Source organism: Leuresthes tenuis, unplaced genomic scaffold, assembly GCF_036924035.1.
Source record: "Leuresthes tenuis unplaced genomic scaffold, fLeuTen1.0.hap1 SCAF_15, whole genome shotgun sequence".
NCBI classification, from domain to species: Eukaryota; Metazoa; Chordata; class Actinopteri; order Atheriniformes; family Atherinopsidae; genus Leuresthes; species Leuresthes tenuis.
The window spans coordinates 330,367-349,037 of record NW_027325369.1 but is presented as its reverse complement, the minus strand read 5'-3'; the positions used below and the strand labels follow the sequence as shown (position 1 = coordinate 349,037).

The 18,671-nt window shown below is 46.8% G+C and overlaps 2 protein-coding genes and 1 long non-coding RNA gene across 5 annotated transcripts in view; 2 read left to right on the top strand and 1 right to left on the bottom strand.

The window, feature by feature from the left end:
- The window catches only part of tecpr2 (tectonin beta-propeller repeat containing 2), a 30,519-nt gene extending 11,851 nt beyond the window's left edge, over positions 1-18,668 (bottom strand). The window contains exons 1-13 of one of the 3 annotated variants that reach the window (XM_072365794.1): positions 18,593-18,668; positions 16,983-17,090; positions 10,937-11,077; positions 6,550-6,678; positions 6,339-6,470; positions 6,110-6,267; positions 5,843-5,996; positions 3,762-3,914; positions 2,564-2,696; positions 2,254-2,477; positions 987-1,189; positions 673-879; positions 339-594 (exon numbers count right to left, since the gene is read on the bottom strand). In XM_072365794.1, coding sequence (XP_072221895.1) covers positions 339-594; positions 673-879; positions 987-1,189; positions 2,254-2,477; positions 2,564-2,696; positions 3,762-3,914; positions 5,843-5,996; positions 6,110-6,267; positions 6,339-6,470; positions 6,550-6,678; positions 10,937-11,077; positions 16,983-17,063 — 1,971 coding nt within the window. In that variant the 5' untranslated portion in view covers positions 17,064-17,090; positions 18,593-18,668. Of the gene's footprint in view, positions 1-338; positions 595-672; positions 880-986; positions 1,190-2,253; positions 2,478-2,563; positions 2,697-3,761; positions 3,915-5,842; positions 5,997-6,109; positions 6,268-6,338; positions 6,471-6,549; positions 6,679-10,936; positions 11,078-16,982; positions 17,091-17,862; positions 18,263-18,592 lie in introns of those variants that run through there. The other 2 variants (XM_072365793.1, XM_072365795.1) reach the window with 2 other exon arrangements.
- clec14a (C-type lectin domain containing 14A) overlaps positions 1-18,671 on the top strand; it is a 483,122-nt gene that overhangs the window by 335,783 nt on the left and 128,668 nt on the right. The window lies entirely within an intron of this gene.
- Positions 8,374-10,891, top strand: LOC140270600 (uncharacterized). The gene is made up of 2 exons (XR_011907718.1): positions 8,374-10,694; positions 10,726-10,891. It is a non-coding gene; the product is annotated as an uncharacterized lncRNA (long non-coding RNA).

The window sequence follows — 18,671 nt, the reverse complement described above, 5'->3', positions numbered from 1 at the left end:
GGCTAAATTGGCCTAATGACAGCCATGATTAATACAGGACGATGGATTCCTCCAGAGGCACGCAGAAGGAGAGCCTCTCTCACACTGACATGGTGCTGAGATGGTATCAGCAGCTATGCTTCATGTGTTCTTACTAACAGCAGCCTTACTTTTCTTTACAGCTATGACACAGGGCCACTTAAAGGTCTTGGCTAATTGATGGGTCCGGAGCACAGAGCCCTGGACAGACTGCTGAGTGGGTTACAACCTCCTCCTTCACTGAGGTAAGGTCAGATTACCTGATAGTTCTATATATGGCAGCATATTATTGGATGTGCAACGGAAAGTAAACAACATACCGCCTCCTCTTGTGGTCCAATCAGAGGGCTGAGAAACTCCTCCTCCTCCTCCTCCTCCTCCTCCTCCTCCTGCTGCTGCTCCACCGGCTGCTCCCTGGGACCATTATCCTCTCCAGATCTGTGCATGTAGGAGAAGGTGCACTCCAGCAACAGATCCACATCTGGCGTTAGGGGGACCACATCTGCCTCTGGAGCAGCACCAGAGGCCTCCTCTGAGTTCAGTTGATTCTTCAGTGAAGCCCTACAGGGCATGGAGCTGAGAACAAGGATGTGAGAGTTAGGGGAGGTGGAGAAGAAGAGCACACCTGTAGTCTGTGGCTGCTCCACTACTAACCCAGACTGACGGGAGGAACACCCCACTTCCTCTTGTGAGTTCTGATCATGGGTCTGTTCTGGAGCGTCCTGGTTCTGAAGCTCAACACCAATGAGGGATGCATGGTCACTCAGAGGAGTTCCACTTCCTCCATCACTGCAGCTGCCCTCCTGCACCATAAACGCCGAGTCTGAGCAGCTGCTCTCTGAGAGACGGTTTCCACTGCTGCTGTCTGTGAGCGCACACACACACGTGCACACACACGTGCACACACACACACACACGTTAGACAGTCAGTCAGGTCCACCGGTCCGTCCGTCCGTCTCTCTGTCTACTTGCCTTGCCGTCTCCTCTTCTTCTTCTTTACTCTGATGGCTTTCACCACCAGTTCCTGGTGCAGTTCCTCCTGACCCAGGGGGGCGCTGTACCGTCTGGAGCTTTGCTCACAAGATGTGCCAGTCGGTGCGTTTCCATGGAGACTGTCCCAAGAAGTGACAGAGCTGCTGCGACAACGAGACAGCTGGCACAGCTCCATCACCTGGGCAGACCACAAGGGGGCACACTTCTGATACAAACTTCTCTCTACTGCACCATATGATAAAATAAGATCAAATCCAATCCCATTCCAATCTGACGGGTGAGATTAGGATGGGATTGGTGGGGGGTGCAGCCACGTTAACGTCTGTTTGATCAGCAAACATGTGGCAGCAAAGAGCAGGCCATCAGGTAACCTGTTCAGTACAGTAACTGCTCACTAACTAACAGCTCTAAACTGCACACTTCTGAGCTGAGCTGCAAGTATGCAAACCAACTAGTTAAGTACTTTGCCAGTAAAATGTTCTCTGGGGCTGGAAAGTCCCAGTCCACTGATTGGTCGATACGTTCTGGGTCGACCAAAATTCTGATTGGTCGGTTTTTTGCGGCGTTAATTTCATGCAGTCTGTGGTTAATTTCATCAGGAGGAAAGTGTTTTCAGAGCAGCCCTGTCTGTCTTCAGAGAACACCCCCCTTGTTTTCACCACTTTGGTTTAGCCCAACCCACTGGAGACAGGTAGTTCTCCAACATCCGGTGGTTTGCTGAACATTTACTTTACGGTGAGTCCTCCTCTACCATCCGTGCCAAAGACATCGGCAGAATTTTACCAAAGTAGAGGCGGGAAGAAAGTCGAATGCAAAATATCACAGCTCCACTAAAACATGGCCAATCATCTAAAAGCGGTAATATTTCAGTATTAATATCATATTACACATATTTCAATATTTTAGTCTAATAATGGTTTATTGGTGTTATAACTGCAGGCCCCCCCCCCCGCCCGCTGCACCGGCAGCATCCCTCAGATCCAGACGGACCAGGCTGGATGTTAGGCCTCCTCTATCATCCAAACGTAAAGCCGTGATGCACAGCTTTATCTCGATCTGGGATGTTTGATAAAGATCATTTTCCCTGAATTGCCTTTTGTGTTTAATTGCCTTCTTGTGCTGATATCAGTGTATTTTCTGTAATTGTGGCTTTTATATTGTGCAGATGCACCTGATGCAGTCAGACCAGTTTCATCCAGTCTTGATGATGTGGTTTAATGTGATTTTAAACTGACAGCCCACCTCCAGCGGCTCCTCCTGCTCCTCTGCTTCTTCCACTCCGCTCTCCTCTTCCTTTTTCGGTGGGTCCTCACAGAGCCTCTCCCCACCTCCTGCATCCTCTCTGCCCCCTCGCTCTATGATAATGGCCATGGTTCTGATTGGCTGAGCCGTTTCCACCGACCCCGTTGGTTGTAGGATTGTGGGCGTGGCCAAAGGCGAGGACGAGCGGATGGAAAGCTCTGACACTGGAGGACAGAAAGAGGCAGTACATGTTGGCAGGGTGTCTGATGTTAGCAGCAGTGCAGTTAGCAGAGGTAGCAGCAGCGCTCACAGTTTGCAGCCATTCCCTCCGGGCTGTTGGACAGGCGGATGATGTCTCTGTCTCCTTTGAGGATGAAGATCTCATTGTCACAAGACGACACCGAAACAATGTCTCCACTGCTCTCCAACGTGCCGATCATCACCTTCAAGCAACAAACACAGGATGTGCAGTTCAGAGGCAGAAGTGGAGATCCTACCCTGCGTTTTCACCCTCAGCTGCTGTGGAGCAGCTTATGAACCAAATCAGTCCAAAAAGCAGTCAAACTGTCAATAAAACCCCATCAACTAGTCTGTACTAGTAATCATTTCACACTCAAACTATTCAACAGTAACTAAGAGCAGTGGAACCATTACTTTGAGAATTCTCATTAATTAGAGGAAGTTCGTGTGGACTCCTCCTGAAGAGTCGAGGTAGGGTACAAATGAGCTGATGATGCTAACACAGGTGTCCACGAGGATGCTAACAAGTTCACTTTAAAGCTAGATGTCAAACTGTGTAACAGTTATTGATTCGAGATGTAAAACAAAATAATAACTTCTTTTTTTCCCGAGTGTTTAACAAAGGGTCTATGAAAGCTTTGGAAGGCCAATCCTTATGGATGCGCTCCATTCATTTACCAGCTTTGAACCAGCTCACACCAACAACTTTTCCTTTTATTTCCCAACTGATATAACATGGAGCCTCTTTTCTTTAAAAGATGCCACTTTTGAGCACCATAAGCTGAGTTTTCTGTTTTCTGTTCTGTCAAATAAATAGAAGAAGTTTTTTTTAGTTCTTTCAATCTAAAGGAAACATAAGCAAGTGGTGAAAGTAGTTCATCTAAGTATAATATAACATACATTGAATTGTTGAGATAATCTTAATGAAGCCTTTATAGTTACATATTCAGTATTTATACACAATCATCTCATTTCTAAATAATGTGAACCCCAAACGCAGTTTTACACCCCGGTAAAACTGAGCTGTCTGTGATTGGTTACCTCTCCGCCCCAATAACATTACTGCATAGTTCATAGCTGGGGTGTAAAAAGCCTGAGATGACTGTGGCCCTGCTGAGTATCAGATAACAAACGATACACTGGGCATACTAAACTCACTTTGCACCACACACAAAGTCCGCATTTAGGGGTCAACATTCTGTACATCAAGACTCAAAAACACCCGCAGTTCCACATCAACATGCACCCAACATGCTGGAAGTGAATACCTCATTGAGATAGTCAAACACGTGGACGCTGTATTCGTTCCAGCTGAGGATCCAACCTTCTCTGAAAAAACAGCTGAGCAGACCCAGCTGTCGCTCTGCTGGACGATACGCTCCAACTGGACCGGGGCGAGGAAACAACTCAAACTGAGGTATCTGAGTCAGACGGGGGAGAAGAAACAAATCTGGACTGAAAGAGTGATCTCAGTAAGAGAATACCACCTGGCTCCAACAGTGCGGCTTCACAAAGCTGCTGATTCAGTTAGTGCATGAATATGAACCAATACAAGACATTTCCACAGGAGCTCGAAAAGTAAATGAAAAGAACTTAATTAAACAAATGAGGCAAAATAGGACTCTTTGAATCATTTACTGAGAAAAATGAGCCCGTGTCACATATCTGTGGGCAGTGACAGCATGTCAACCTTTGCTATCTTCTTCACAGGCAGAGTTCTGATCTGAAGATGGTGAATGGTCTCCACTGCTAAACACACAGGCTGCTACAGTTAATGAGGTCAAGGCAGCCAGACTGACACTGACACACATCAACAACAAGTTATCGTTTAGGAACTAAACCCAGGAAGGCAGGTCTGAGCACTTCCTGTCTTGCAGCAGCCTCTTGCAACAAACCTTCCCCTAATGATCATGACCAATCTACATTTCACTGGTCCTTTTGGAGATTTAATGGTCACAGAGAAAGCTGCAATGTTTGTCGATGACCTGTCTCTGTGAAGTGTTCCGTCTATTCTCTGGCTGACAAATTGTAAGTGAAACTTACTTTTTGATGTCTTTAATTCATGTGGAAATTCTCGTGGATGTGATTAAATATGTGCAGGGCATAAATTTCCATTGCTATGCTGATGACACTCAGCTGTTCTTATCTATGAAACCAGATGAAACCAACAGGTTGGTCAGACTACAAGCCTGTCTTAAAGACATAAAGACCTGGATGACTCAGAACTGTCTGTGTGAAGCTTACAAGTGTCTGTTTTTTTTTTCAAATTTAAATCTTTTTGACACATGCACACACCTGATCTTTTGCATGAGCTTCACTCAGGGGTCATGTATGAACATTGATGCACAAACTCAAAATAGAGGTTCTTTAATTTGACTTATTCCTCACACCTCTCCTTTAAAACAACCTGCTCTTCTTATGAATGAAGCGTCCAACCGTCAGTCTATCCTTGTTTGTCTCTGTATGGCCCTGTGATGGACTGGTGACCTCTCCAGCTGTACCCTGAAGGATCCCCATGGCCCCAGGGATTCCAGCTTGTGTGAGCATGAGGCTGGGAACTATTGAAATAGCGGCTGAGTGAGTTGGGACCTCTGAGCTGCAGGTTCCCTCAGGTGGGACTGAACAGCGAGCTCTGCTTGTCTCCAGCAAGCAGCACCTTTCTAAGCCATAGAAAGTGAATTTGTTGCAATCCTGGCACTTCCACATGCTTCCTCTCCTTCATCACTTTAATACCTAGCTTAAATGTTCTAAACAGAGCCTAAAGTTGACAAAAGCCTCTTTCACATCAGTTGTGAAATAGGGTCTAGTGTCACCAGCTGATTCCAAAACGTCAGCTTGATGTTTGTAAGGACACAGCGATGCAGGGCTGATCCCTCGCTGCTTTGCATGTGTGAGTTATGAGGAGGAACAGTGGAGGGTTAACGAAGACCTCCATTTTGTACAGATAAGGCCCAACCTATTTGTGAAAGAGGCTAGAGTCAGAGTAAATGGATAAGGCCAATGTCAGCTGCTGGTGAGATGAGGTGTGGCTGGGGCAGGTGAGCATTTTCACAGATGGTGTGAGGTGAGGGCTCAACAACAAGCCATCCTAAAATCAGTACTTTTTTTGTGGCTAAGCTTTGGAATGTACCGTTTTAAAGAGCTCAGATGAGTTTTTTTAAGGAATTAATGACTGTCAGGGTAGAAGTTCAACATAGGAGAGGTGGTCTTGGAGGCCAAGTCAAGGGATCCCCAGTTGTCCTCAAGAAATAATTAACTGTGTAATACTTTTACCTTTTAACTTGTTTAGTTCTCCCCATATACTTCAGCAACTAGTAAATCTTTTAAATAATATTCATATCCCGTGTACCTGTGTGTTGAAGAGTGGCTTCAGCAGTCGGGTGTCCTCCACCTGCCCTCTGACATCAGACCTCCACAGTCTGAGTCCAGGTCGGGCAGCAAACAGCTGAAGATCACTCTGTTTGCAAAGAGCTGGCAGGAAGCAGGCCCCAAACCTGCCACTGCTGTAACAACACAGAGATACTGTCAGTGCAGTCAGCTATGGTCACTGGAAACTAATACTGTCAGGGAAACACGCTCAACTACATCCCACATGTACGGTATGGGTATGCTGTACCTTTTGCGGGGCTTGGTGCCCAGCTGCAGGACTTCCTGTCTCTGAGTGCAGTAAAGCAGAGATCTCTGCTGTGTAGAGACCAGCAGCACCTGGTGACTGTACTCCATCTGAACCACACCTGAGTTCTCCTCCAGCAGCAGCACAGGTTTGCACTCCCCCTGCACAAACATTCTTCGTCAGGCACCGCCTCACCACGCGAGAAACAGCATCGTGTCACACGTGTCATCACCTGGTCTAGGTCCAGAGCAGAGAACACCACTCGTCCTTTATCATCTCCAGAGAAAAGCTTCATCCCATTTGTGCTCCAGGTCAAAGATGTGACGGAGCCTTTGTGGAGGCCGACAACATCGAAACGTCTGAGCTGCACCAAGACAGACAGTTGGGCTACAGCTGCAGGGACACAGGTGGCTTACTGCAGTGACACCGGCCTATTTTCTTACCTGTTTGTTGCGACCAGGAAGTGGGGACACCAGCTGGAAGACTGCAACCCGACCTGAAGCTGTTCCCACGGCCACCAGATCATCAAAACAGCTGAGCAGCTTCACCGCTGTGATCGCATCACATTTACCCTGTAACACATAGAAACACTGTCTCAGCAGAAGGCTGACAACGGGCTCACTGAACTACTTTAACTCAGCTCACGGTGATTCATTCTGGGAGACTGAGGAAAACTGGCACTTTTTGCTGTAAAGTTGCAAAAGAACAAACTAAACTTGGCTCCTTTTTTTTTTTAAGAATTTGTTGGCTCTAGTGGTCTTTATTTGAAAGCAGCTCAATAGGAAACAGGGCAGAGAGAGAGGGGATGACATGCAGCAGAGTGCCACAGACTGGAATCGAACCCGGGACGGCTGCAACAGGGAGAGCCTCCGTACACACACACATATATCTATATATCTATCTATATATATATATATATACCATGCTTCCATTAGGTAACATTATCAGACAGCATGGCATAAATGTCCATTGTTATGCTGATGATACTCAGCTGTACTTATCTATGAAACCAGATGAAACCAATAGGTTGGTCAGACTACAAGCCTGTCTTAAAGACATAAAGACCTGGATGACTCAGAACTGTCTGCTTTTAAATTCAGAAAAAACTGAAGTTGTTCTCTTTGGACCTGAGCGCTTCAGGGAGAAATTGTCTAGTTATATAGTTACTCTAGATGGTATTTCCTTGGCTTCTAGTTCTACAGTGAGGAACCTTGGAGTTATTTTTGACCAGAATTTATCATTTGACGCACATATAAAACAGGTTTCTTGCCTTCTGCCTTCTTTCACCTTCGTAATATTGCTAAAATCAGGAACATCCTGTCTCAGGGTGATGCAGAGAAACTAGTTCATGCATTTGTTACTTCAAGACTGGACTACTGTAATTCCTTATTATTGGGCTGTCCCACATATTCTCTGAAAAGCCTCCAGCTGATCCAAAATGCTGCAGCCAGAGTTCTGATGAGAACTAACAGGAGAGATCATGTTTCTCCAGCTTTAGCTTCTCTTCATTGGCTCCCTGTTAGATTCAGAATAGAATTTAAGATTCTTCTCCTCACATATAAAGCTCTTAATGACCGAGCTCCATCATATCTTAAAGATCTCACAGTTGGATATTTCCCCAACAGAGCACTTTGCTCTCAGGCTGCAGGTTTCCTTGTGGTTCCCAGAGTTTCTAAAAGCAGAATGGGAGGCAGAGCCTTCAGTTATCAGGCCCCTAAAAGCAGAATGGGAGGCAGAGCCTTCAGTTATCAGGCCCCTAAAAGCAGAATGGGAGGCAGAGCCTTCAGTCATCAGGCCCCTAAAAGCAGAATGGGAGGCAGAGCCTTCAGTTATCAGGCCCCTAAAAGCAGAATGGGAGGCAGAGCCTTCAGTTATCAGGCCCCTAAAAGCAGAATGGGAGGCAGAGCCTTCAGTTATCAGGCCCCTAAAAGCAGAATGGGAGGCAGAGCCTTCAGTTATCAGGCCCCTCTCTTGTGGAATAAGCTGCCAGTAAATGTCTGGGAAGCAGACACCCTTTCCACTTTTAAGATTAGGCTTAAAACTTTCCTTTTTGATAAATCTTATAGTTAGGGATGGCTCAGGTAATCCTGAAACATCCCATAGTTAAGCTGCTATAGGCTTAGTCTGCTGGGGGACCTCATCTGTCACACCTTTCCTCACTTTGCTCTCTTTTTCCCCCTGTTTAATTTCTCAAATGATTTTATGTCCATGTGACATTATTGTGGTTATTAACTTGTGTTTCCCTGTTCCAACAGGTATCCTTTGAATGGCGTTATGGTGTTTTCCCCCCCTCTTTTCCCTCTTTTCTGTCTTCTCAAACCCCAGCTGGTCCCACAGTCAGCTGTCAGATTGCTCTGTTAAATAACTAAAACACGCCGTACCTGAACTATAATGAAATGAACATGCTTCAAAGTCACATGACTTGCATTGAATGTGAAATTATTTACAAGCATTTCAATATGCCTCGTTACATAACAGATGTACGTAGAGGAGCATACAAGTTTAAATGATGTGTGTATTGTACTGTGCAAAGATCTTGATCCAGCCCTAATTTCTTTCTATATTTCCAGGAAAACAGGAAATAGTTGCAGAGCTTTATTGAAACCTGGTCAAACATAAAGGTAAAAACAGTATTTAAGGTACAAACAGAGTCAATACAACTCTAAGGAGATTGAAAGTCAATCTTTGGTCTGAGCACCTTTCTTCTTTGGATGTGGGCTGCCTTTTGTTCCGTTCTCTGTCAGATGATCCCACACTGCTTCAATAATGTTGAGGTCCGGGCTCTGGGGAGGATTCATCCCTCCATAAGACCTGTTGCCACTGATTTTCAGTCCACTTCTTGTGTCATTTGGCACAGCTCAGCCTTTTCTCCCTGTTTCCCTTCCTTAAGAACGGCTTCTTGACAGCCACCCTTCCATGGAGCCCATTTCTGATGAGGCTTGGGCCAACAGTAGATGGATCAGCTGAAGGTCCAGATGCATCTCTCAGGTCCTGTCAGGTCACAGCTGGATTTTTTCCTCTTTCTTAAGGACATCACTTTCAGATCCTGTTCATCTGCTGGAGATAGTTTTTTAGGCCTGACACTTCTTCTTTTGTCCTCCACTTGTCCAGTTTCCTCAAATGTTTTAAGGACACACTGCACACCATGCTGAGATATATATATATGTGTATGTAATCCTTTACTTGTGTTTCTATTTTTTCTTCCTCAGTAGGTATCCCTGGCCTGGTCATTTAGTATTTGTTAGATTCTCTGTCCTCAATCAGTCAATTCAGATGACCACCGATTCTAGTTCTTCTGGAGGACCTTTCCTATGAAAAGACTGCAGTGATAATCAATGAAAAAGGTCCAAAGAAATATTGCTCAAGACCACTTTAAAAGATTATTATGAAGTCTAGCTGCTTGGTAGAAAAATATAAAGAAATCAGGGCTTGAACAGGACTTTTGTACTATATTGTAAGTGTGTGGTGGAGAGTATGATCAGCTTTGCAGAATCTGTTGGGGCAGCAGCATCAGAGACTCAAAGAAAGTGAACAAACTGTTAAAGAAGGCTGGATCTGTGCTGGGGACTGCTCTGGAGCTGACTGTACAAAGAAGAATGCTGCTCAAGCTTATGTCCACAACACAACTCACCCTCTACATAACAGTGAAGAAACAAAAGAGTGCCTTCAGTTGGAGGCATCTTCAGAAGAGCAGGACTCGTCCCTGTCCACTGGAATGACCTTTTACAGTCAGTGGGTCTCCATGATGAGATTAACTGGATTACAGCTACAGCTGGGTTCTGCTCCTTATCTGAGGGTAATTATCCTTGGATATATGGCGGTGAATGAATGGAATCACTGGCACAAAGCATGTCATACCCCGGTACCATAGGTGGCGCTGTCCCCATTTCAGCTATCGCTAATAGAGCCACTTCCTGTTGGCGTCTTCACCGCCAACAACAACAAACTCAGGCATTCAGAAAGATGGAGAACGCAGAGCGAGATGAAGCTCTCCATCTGTGATGAGCTGGTTATGGCACAGACGATGACGATGGTGGCAATGATTATGAAGGAAAGAAACTGGGGGTGTGAGAGATTAAACCTGAAGCTTTGTGAGCTATCCACACTTCTATTTGTGACCTGTGGGGGCAGTAATGCCCCTTTGCTACATCTACCCTGCCAGAACCTAAAGAAGGAGAAGAAGAAGAAGAAGAAGAAGAAGAAGAGGAGGAAGCAGCCAATTTTTGGGTACCCGGCGGACAACAACAGTAATATCGTCTCCTTCAACTTCCGGGTGACGATCACCGGAAAAATCTGGAGCATGCACAGAACACTCGATCCGATCCACTGTCGTCTACGTGCACGTTTAGTGCACGTTTGGATCCAGTTATCTCTTAATCCGATCTCGAGTAACCCGATCCAATCAGTTTTTTCGTCAGACTAAGGTGTCGACATGAACTGAATAATTTAGCCATTAATCCAATCCTTTTGGTGACTTATTTTCACTTGGTAAATAGTACACTTTTCTTGAATAAAAATACTGCAGCACCACAATTTCTTTTTTGGGATAAATAAAGTGTTTACTTTATCACTTTATTTTCTTCCTCCGGTGAACCCAACAGAACCTATGTCGGGTTCAGGCTTCATTCTGTTCTAACCAATGATCGTAATGTACAACAGGTTAATGATCATCCAGTGAGCCAGGCTTGGACCATCTCTTTCCTGCTCAATTTCATTTGTGAAGCTTAACTTATTCATCAGCATACTGAGCTGATGAGTGCAACTTTCAGAAAACCTGCTGAAAAATGGACACAGTTTTAGGCTGAATGATAAGAAACAACCAGCTCAGACCTCAAGACTGTACTTGTTCATATGTGCAAGCCGGCGACAGTACAGATAAAGCATGCCGATGCTGCTGCCCACTGCCAGGAAGTCCCTGCTGGTGTCCAGAGCCGTCAGGTAGACCAGGATAGACCTGAAGCCCCGCTGTACCTGTAGAGGGAGAGGTAGGGGGAGAGGTAGAGGGAGGGGGAGAGGTAGAGGTAGAGGGAGAGAGTGGGAGAGGGAGAGGTAGAGGTAGAGAGAGAGGTAGGGGTAGAGAGTGGGAGAGGTAGAGGTAGAGGGAGGTAGAGGTAGGGGTAGAGGGAGAGAGAGAGGTAGAGGTAGAGGGAGAGAGAGAGGTAGAGGTAGAGGGAGAGAGAGAGGTAGAGGTAGAGGTAGAGAGAGAGGTAGAGGTAGAGGTAGAGAGAGAGGTAGAGGGAGGTAGAGGTAGAGGTAGAGAGTGGGAGAGGTAGAGGTAGAGAGAGAGGTAGAGGTAGGGGGAGAGGGAGAGGTAGGGGTAGAGAGGTAGGGGGAGAGGTAGAGGGAGAGGGAGAGGTAGAGAGGTAGGGTTAGAGGGAGAGGTAGAGGTAGGGTTAGGGAGAGGTAGAGGTAGAGGTAGAGAGTGGGAGAGGTAGAGGTAGAGAGAGGGAGAGGGAGGGAGAGGGAGGTAGAGGGAGGTAGAGGTAGAGGTAGAGGTGGAGGTGGAGGGAGAGGTAGGGGTAGAGGGAGAGGTAGAGAGAGAGAGAGAGGGAGAGGTAGAGGGGTAGAGGTAGAGAGTGTGAGAGGTAGAGGTAGAGGGCGGTAGAGGGAGAGGTAGAGGTAGGGAGAGGTAGAGGGAGAGGTAGAGAGAGGGAGATGTAGAGGGAGAGGTAGAGGTAGGGAGAGGTAGAGGTAGAGGGAGAGGTAGAGGTAGGGTTAGGGAGAGGTAGAGAGTGGGAGAGGTAGAGGTGGAGGTAGAGGGAGGTAGAGGTAGAGAGACGGAGGTAGAGGTAGAGGTAGAGGGAGGTAGAGGGAGAGAGAGAGGTAGAGGTAGAGGGAGAGAGAGAGGTAGAGGTAGAGGTAGAGGGAGGTAGAGGGAGAGAGAGAGGTAGAGGTAGAGGGAGAGAGAGAGGTAGAGGTAGAGGGAGAGGTAGAGGGAGGTAGAGGGAGAGAGAGAGGTAGAGGTAGAGGGAGAGAGAGAGGTAGAGGTAGGGAGAGGTAGAGGTAGGGGGAGAGGGAGGTAGAGGGAGAGAGAGAGGTAGAGGGAGAGGTAGGGGGAGAGGTAGAGGTAGAGGGAGAGGTAGGGGGAGAGGTAGAGGTAGAGGGAGAGGTAGAGGTAGGGGGAGAGGGAGAGGTAGGGGGAGAGGTAGAGGTAGAGGGAGAGGTAGGGGGAGAGGTAGAGGTAGAGGGAGAGGTAGAGGTAGGGGGAGAGGGAGAGGTAGAGGTAGGGGGAGAGGTAGAGGTAGAGGGAGAGGTAGGGGGAGAGGTAGGGGGAGAGGGAGAGGTAGAGGGAGAGGTAGGGGGAGAGGTAGGGGGAGAGGGAGAGGTAGAGGTAGGGTTAGGGAGAGGTAGAGGTAGAGGGAGAGGGAGAGGTAGAGGTAGAGGTAGAGGGAGAGGTAGAGTTAGAGTTAGGGAGAGGTAGAGGTAGAGGTAGGGGGAGAGGTAGAGGGAGAGGTAGAGGTAGGGGAGAGGGAGAGGTAGGGGGAGAGGTAGAGGTAGGGGGAGAGGGAGAGGTAGAGGTAGGGGGAGAGGTAGAGGTAGGGGGAGAGGGAGAGGTAGAGGTAGGGGGAGAGGGAGAGGTAGAGTTAGGGAGAGGTAGAGGTAGAGGTAGGGGGAGAGGTAGAGGTAGGGGGAGAGGTAGAGGGAGAGGTAGAGGTAGAGGTAGAGGGAGAGGTAGGGGGAGAGGGAGAGGTAGAGGTAGAGGGAGAGGTAGAGGTAGGGGGAGAGGGAGAGGTAGAGGTAGGGGGAGAGGGAGAGGTAGAGGTAGGGGGAGAGGTAGAGGTAGAGGGAGAGGTAGAGGTAGGGGGAGAGGGAGAGGTAGAGGTAGGGGGAGAGGTAGGGGGAGAGGTAGGGGGAGAGGTAGAGGTAGAGGGAGAGGTAGAGGTAGAGGTAGGGAGAGGTAGAGGTAGAGGTAGGGAGAGGTAGAGGTAGGGGGAGAGGTAGAGGTAGAGGTAGGGGGAGAGGTAGAGGTAGAGGGAGAGGTAGAGGTAGAGGTAGGGAGAGGTAGAGGTAGAGGTAGGGAGAGGTAGAGGTAGAGGGAGACAGAGACACACACATCAACATTAAAATGAGCATCACCATCACCTCAGTAATAACTCAGTAATTTAAAGATTTAGGCTTGGGTTTAGTCCTGGCTTACAACAGGTCAGTACCTTGGCCAACTGTATGTTCTGATCTGTTTTGTATTGGGTCAGTACCTTGGCCAACTGTAGGTTCTGACCTGTTTTGTATTGGGTCAGTACCTTGGCCAACTATAGGTTCTGACCTGTTTTGTATTGGGTCAGTACCTTGGCCAACTGTAGGTTCTGACCTGTTTGGTATTGGGTCAGTACCTTGGCCAACTGTAGGTTCTGATCTTTTTTGTATTGGGTCAGTACCTTGGCCAACTATAGGTTCTGACCTGTTTTGTATTGGGTCAGTACCTTGGCCAACTGTATGTTCTGATCTGTTTTGTATTGGGTCAGTACCTTGGCCAACTGTAGGTTCTGATCTGTTTTGTATTGGGTCAGTACCTTGGCCAACTGTAGATTCTGATGTTTTGTATTGGGTCAGTACCTTGGCCAACTGAAGGTTCTGATCTGTTTTGTATTGGGTCAGTACCTTGGCCAACTGTAGGTTCTGATCTGTTTTGTATTGGGTCAGTACCTTGGCCAACTGTAGGTTCTGATCTGTTTTGTATTGGGTCAGTACCTTGGCCAACTGTAGGTTCTGATCTGTTTTGTATTGGGTCAGTACCTTGGCCAACTGTAGGTTCTGATCTGTTTTGTATTGGGTCAGTACCTTGGCCAACTGTATGTTCTGATCTGTTTTGTATTGGGTCAGTACCTTGGCCAACTGTATGTTCTGATCTGTTTTATATTGGGTCAGTACCTTGGCCAACTGAAGGTTCTGATCTGTTTTGTATTGGGTCAGTACCTTGGCCAACTGTATGTTCTGATCTGTTTTGTATTGGGTCAGTACCTCGGCCAACTGTAGGTTCTGACCTGTTTTGTATTGGGTCAGTACCTTGGCCAACTGTAGGTTCTGATCTGTTTAGTATTGGGTCACTACCTTGGCCAACTGTAGGTTCTGATCTGTTTTGTATTGGGTCAGTACCTTGGCCAACTGTAGGTTCTGATCTGTTTTGTATTGGGTCAGTACCTTGGCCAACTGTAGGTTCTGATCTGTTTTGTATTGGGTCAGTACCTTGGCCAACTGTATGTTCTGATCTGTTTTGTATTGGGTCAGTACCTTGGCCAACTGTATGTTCTGATCTGTTTTGTATTGGGTCAGTACCTTGGCCAACTGAAGGTTCTGATCTGTTTTGTATTGGGTCAGTACCTTGGCCAACTGTAGGTTCTGATCTGTTTTGTATTGGGTCAGTACCTTGGCCAACTGTAGGTTCTGACCTGTTTTGTATTGGGTCAGTACCTCGGCCAACTGTAGGTTCTGATCTGTTTAGTATTGGGTCAGTACCTTGGCCAACTGTATGTTCTGATCTGTTTTGTATTGGGTCAGTACCTTGGCCAACTGTAGGTTCTGATCTGTTTTGTATTGGGTCAGTACCTTGGCCAACTGTAGGTTCTGATCTGTTTTGTATTGGGTCAGTACCTTGGCCAACTGTATGTTCTGATCTGTTTTGTATTGGGTCAGTACCTTGGCCAACTGTAGATTCTGACCTGTTTTGTATTGGGTCAGTACCTTGGCCAACTGTATGTTCTGATGTTTTGTATTGGGTCAGTACCTTGGCCAACTGTATGTTCTGATGTTTTGTATTGGGTCAGTACCTTGGCCAACTGTATGTTCTGATCTGTTTTGTATTGGGTCAGTACTTTGGCCAACTGTAGGTTCTGACCTGTTTTGTATTGGGTCAGTACCTTGGCCAACTGTAGGTTCTGATCTGTTTTGTATTGGGTCAGTACCTTGGCCAACTGTAGGTTCTGATCTGTTTTGTATTGGGTCAGTCCCTTGGCCAACTGTAGGTTCTGATCTGTTTTGTATTGGGTCAGTACCTTGGCCAACTGTAGATTCTGACCTGTTTTGTATTGGGTCAGTACCTTGGCCAACTGTAGATTCTGATCTGTTTTGTATTGGGTCAGTACCTTGGCCAACTGTAGGTTCTGACCTGTTTTGTATTGGGTCAGTACCTTGGCCAACTGAAGGTTCTGATCTGTTTTGTATTGGGTCAGTACCTTGGCCAACTGTAGGTTCTGACCTGTTTTGTATTGGGTCAGTACCTTGGCCAACTGTAGGTTCTGATCTGTTTTGTATTGGGTCAGTACCTTGGCCAACTGTAGGTTCTGATCTGTTTTGTATTGGGTCAGTACCTTGGCCAACTGTATGTTCTGATCTGTTTTGTATTGGGTCAGTACCTTGGCCAACTGTAGGTTCTGACCTGTTTTGTATTGGGTCAGTACCTTGGCCAACTGTAGGTTCTGACCTGTTTTGTATTGGGTCAGTACCTTGGCCAACTGTAGGTTCTGACCTGTTTTGTATTGGGTCAGTACCTCGGCCAACTGTAGGTTCTGACCTGTTTTGTATTGGGTCAGTACCTCGGCCAACTGTAGGTTCTGATCTGTTTAGTATTGGGTCAGTACCTTGGCCAACTGTAGGTTCTGATCTGTTTTGTATTGGGTCAGTACCTTGGCCAACTGTAGGTTCTGATCTGTTTTGTATTGGGTCAGTACCTTGGCCAACTGTAGGTTCTGACCTGTTTTGTATTGGGTCAGTACCTCGGCCAACTGTAGGTTCTGATCTGTTTAGTATTGGGTCAGTACCTTGGCCAACTGTATGTTCTGATCTGTTTTGTATTGGGTCAGTACCTTGGCCAACTGTAGGTTCTGATCTGTTTTGTATTGGGTCAGTACCTTGGCCAACTGTAGGTTCTGACCTGTTTTGTATTGGGTCAGTACCTTGGCCAACTGTAGGTTCTGACCTGTTTTGTATTGGGTCAGTACCTTGGCCAACTGTATGTTCTGATCTGTTTTGTATTGGGTCAGTACCTTGGCCAACTGTAGATTCTGACCTGTTTTGTATTGGGTCAGTACCTTGGCCAACTGTATGTTCTGATGTTTTGTATTGGGTCAGTACCTTGGCCAACTGTATGTTCTGATGTTTTGTATTGGGTCAGTACCTTGGCCAACTATAGGTTCTGATCTGTTTTGTATTGGGTCAGTACCTTGGCCAACTGTAGGTTCTGACCTGTTTTGTATTGGGTCAGTACCTTGGCCAACTGTAGGTTCTGATCTGTTTTGTATTGGGTCAGTACCTTGGCCAACTGTAGGTTCTGATCTGTTTTGTATTGGGTCAGTCCCTTGGCCAACTGTAGGTTCTGATCTGTTTTGTATTGGGTCAGTACCTTGGCCAACTGTAGATTCTGACCTGTTTTGTATTGGGTCAGTACCTTGGCCAACTGTAGATTCTGACCTGTTTTGTATTGGGTCAGTACCTTGGCCAACTGTAGGTTCTGATCTGTTTTGTATTGGGTCAGTACCTTGGCCAACTGTAGGTTCTGACCTGTTTTGTATTGGGTCAGTACCTTGGCCAACTGTAGGTTCTGACCTGTTTTGTATTGGGTCAGTACCTTGGCCAACTGTAGGTTCTGACCTGTTTTGTATTGGGTCAGTACCTTGGCCAACTGTAGGTTCTGACCTGTTTTGTATTGGGTCAGTACCTTGGCCAACTGTAGGTTCTGATCTGTTTTGTATTGGGTCAGTACCTTGGCCAACTGTAGGTTCTGACCTGTTTTGTATTGGGTCAGTACCTTGGCCAACTGTAGGTTCTGACCTGTTTTGTATTGGGTCAGTACCTTGGCCAACTGTAGGTTCTGGTCTGTTTTGTATTGGGTCAGTACCTTGGCCAACTGTAGGTTCTGACCTGTTTAGTATTGGGTCAGTACCTTGGCTGGGATGGCATTCAGCAGGTAGTAGAGTGGACAGAACTCCCTCAGGATGGACGGTGAGGTCGGCTGTGTTGCCATGATGTTCCTGAAATGGACTTCGTAGTTCTGGAGAGTCAGAGCAGATCTCCATTTAGAAAAGAAATTCAAACAAAAATGAACAAACCTTAAGATAATCTCTAAAATTCCTCCAACACAAACTCAGTAAGAGCGAACATTTCACTGGATGCCAGCAACAAAACAACACCCGTTTACACATTTCACTGGAATAAAGGTCCGCTTTTATTCAACTGGGCAGGTTGTTTTTTTGCATTTTTCCTCAGATAAAGAGAGTTTGTTTAATGAAGTTTGGAGCGGCAGGTGCCATGTCCGCTCTTCTTCCTGATCAGCTGGTCAGGACAATGATCAACACACAAAAACAGCAAAATACAAAGAAGACATGACAGCAAGTATAGCGGGAGTTGACCTAAAGTTGCACCGTTTAACACTGGAACAATCAAACTGGGGCTTGCAGTGAACCTGCACAAACACATCAGGGAAAAATGATAGCTTTAATTAGGTGTGAAGCCCGTTTGGTCGCACCCGGAACAAACGATCACTGTGCATCACTGGAAGAAAAGGTATCTGCTCGTGCTTGGCATTAAACGCACTCCGGTCTTAATTGAGAGAAATGCACAGAGAAATGAGAAGTGCTCATTTGTAGACGAGAGTTTGGGATGTTCAGCAGGTTGTGCTGGACTACTGACAGTAAACTAAACACAAGAGAGTCCCGACGACATGACACAAACATGGTGCTGTGCATGCAGCTGCTAGTCCAGACTAGCTAGCATTAGAAGAGCTAACCCGTTAGCCTCTGCTAGCTGCAGGGAGACCGCGGTACCTGCTGACGGGCTGACACTGATGAAGGACACCCTCATACGCTGATCCGGGTGGTTGTGTTGCGGGTGGATGGTGAAGCGCGGACAGGTGACATCGCCCTGCGTGTCCGACGACCGTCTCATCTAACCTGTCCTCAAACTGCGCCCCCTGCAGGCGGGGCGCAGCAACACGCGCAGCTCCGCTTTATTCGCCTTTTCTTGACTTCATTTTCTTCCAGCAGAGCAAATAAGCAGCTCTGTTCCTTTGGCAGCACACAGCACTGCAGCAGTAGTCTCTACTCCAGCGTTCAGCAGCAACCTTCCCGTTCTTCGTTAACAGCCACAGATGCCACAAGTTTGACAAATGAATGACCGGAGGAGGAAACTTGGTGAGTGCTGGTTGGAAAACAGGGAAACCGGATCCTGCCTTTCAGCTCAAATCCTCAAACCTCTGGGACAACTTAGCTTCATATCCAAACTATTCTTCTCCTGAAATTTCACTGTTAAATCGACCAACCGAAGGAACTTGTGTTTTCATGAGACATTCACCCCATTGACCCTTTGAACTTTGATCTCAGACATATTTATCATACGAACAGCAGATCAGAAGAAACGCACACGGCCACATTCCACCATGCAGTGAGTTTCCTTTAATTATCTGGTTAACTGGTCTAATTTAGAATAGCTTCTTTCCTCTAAAACAATCCCTCGTATTTCCTCAGTTATTTCCTTGATTTACTAAAAAAAACAAACCGTGAATGTTTGCCACCTCTGAATCCGTTCCGGCGGTGGCGGATCCGGGCCATGAAACCTGAGCTCCCGCTCCTGCTCA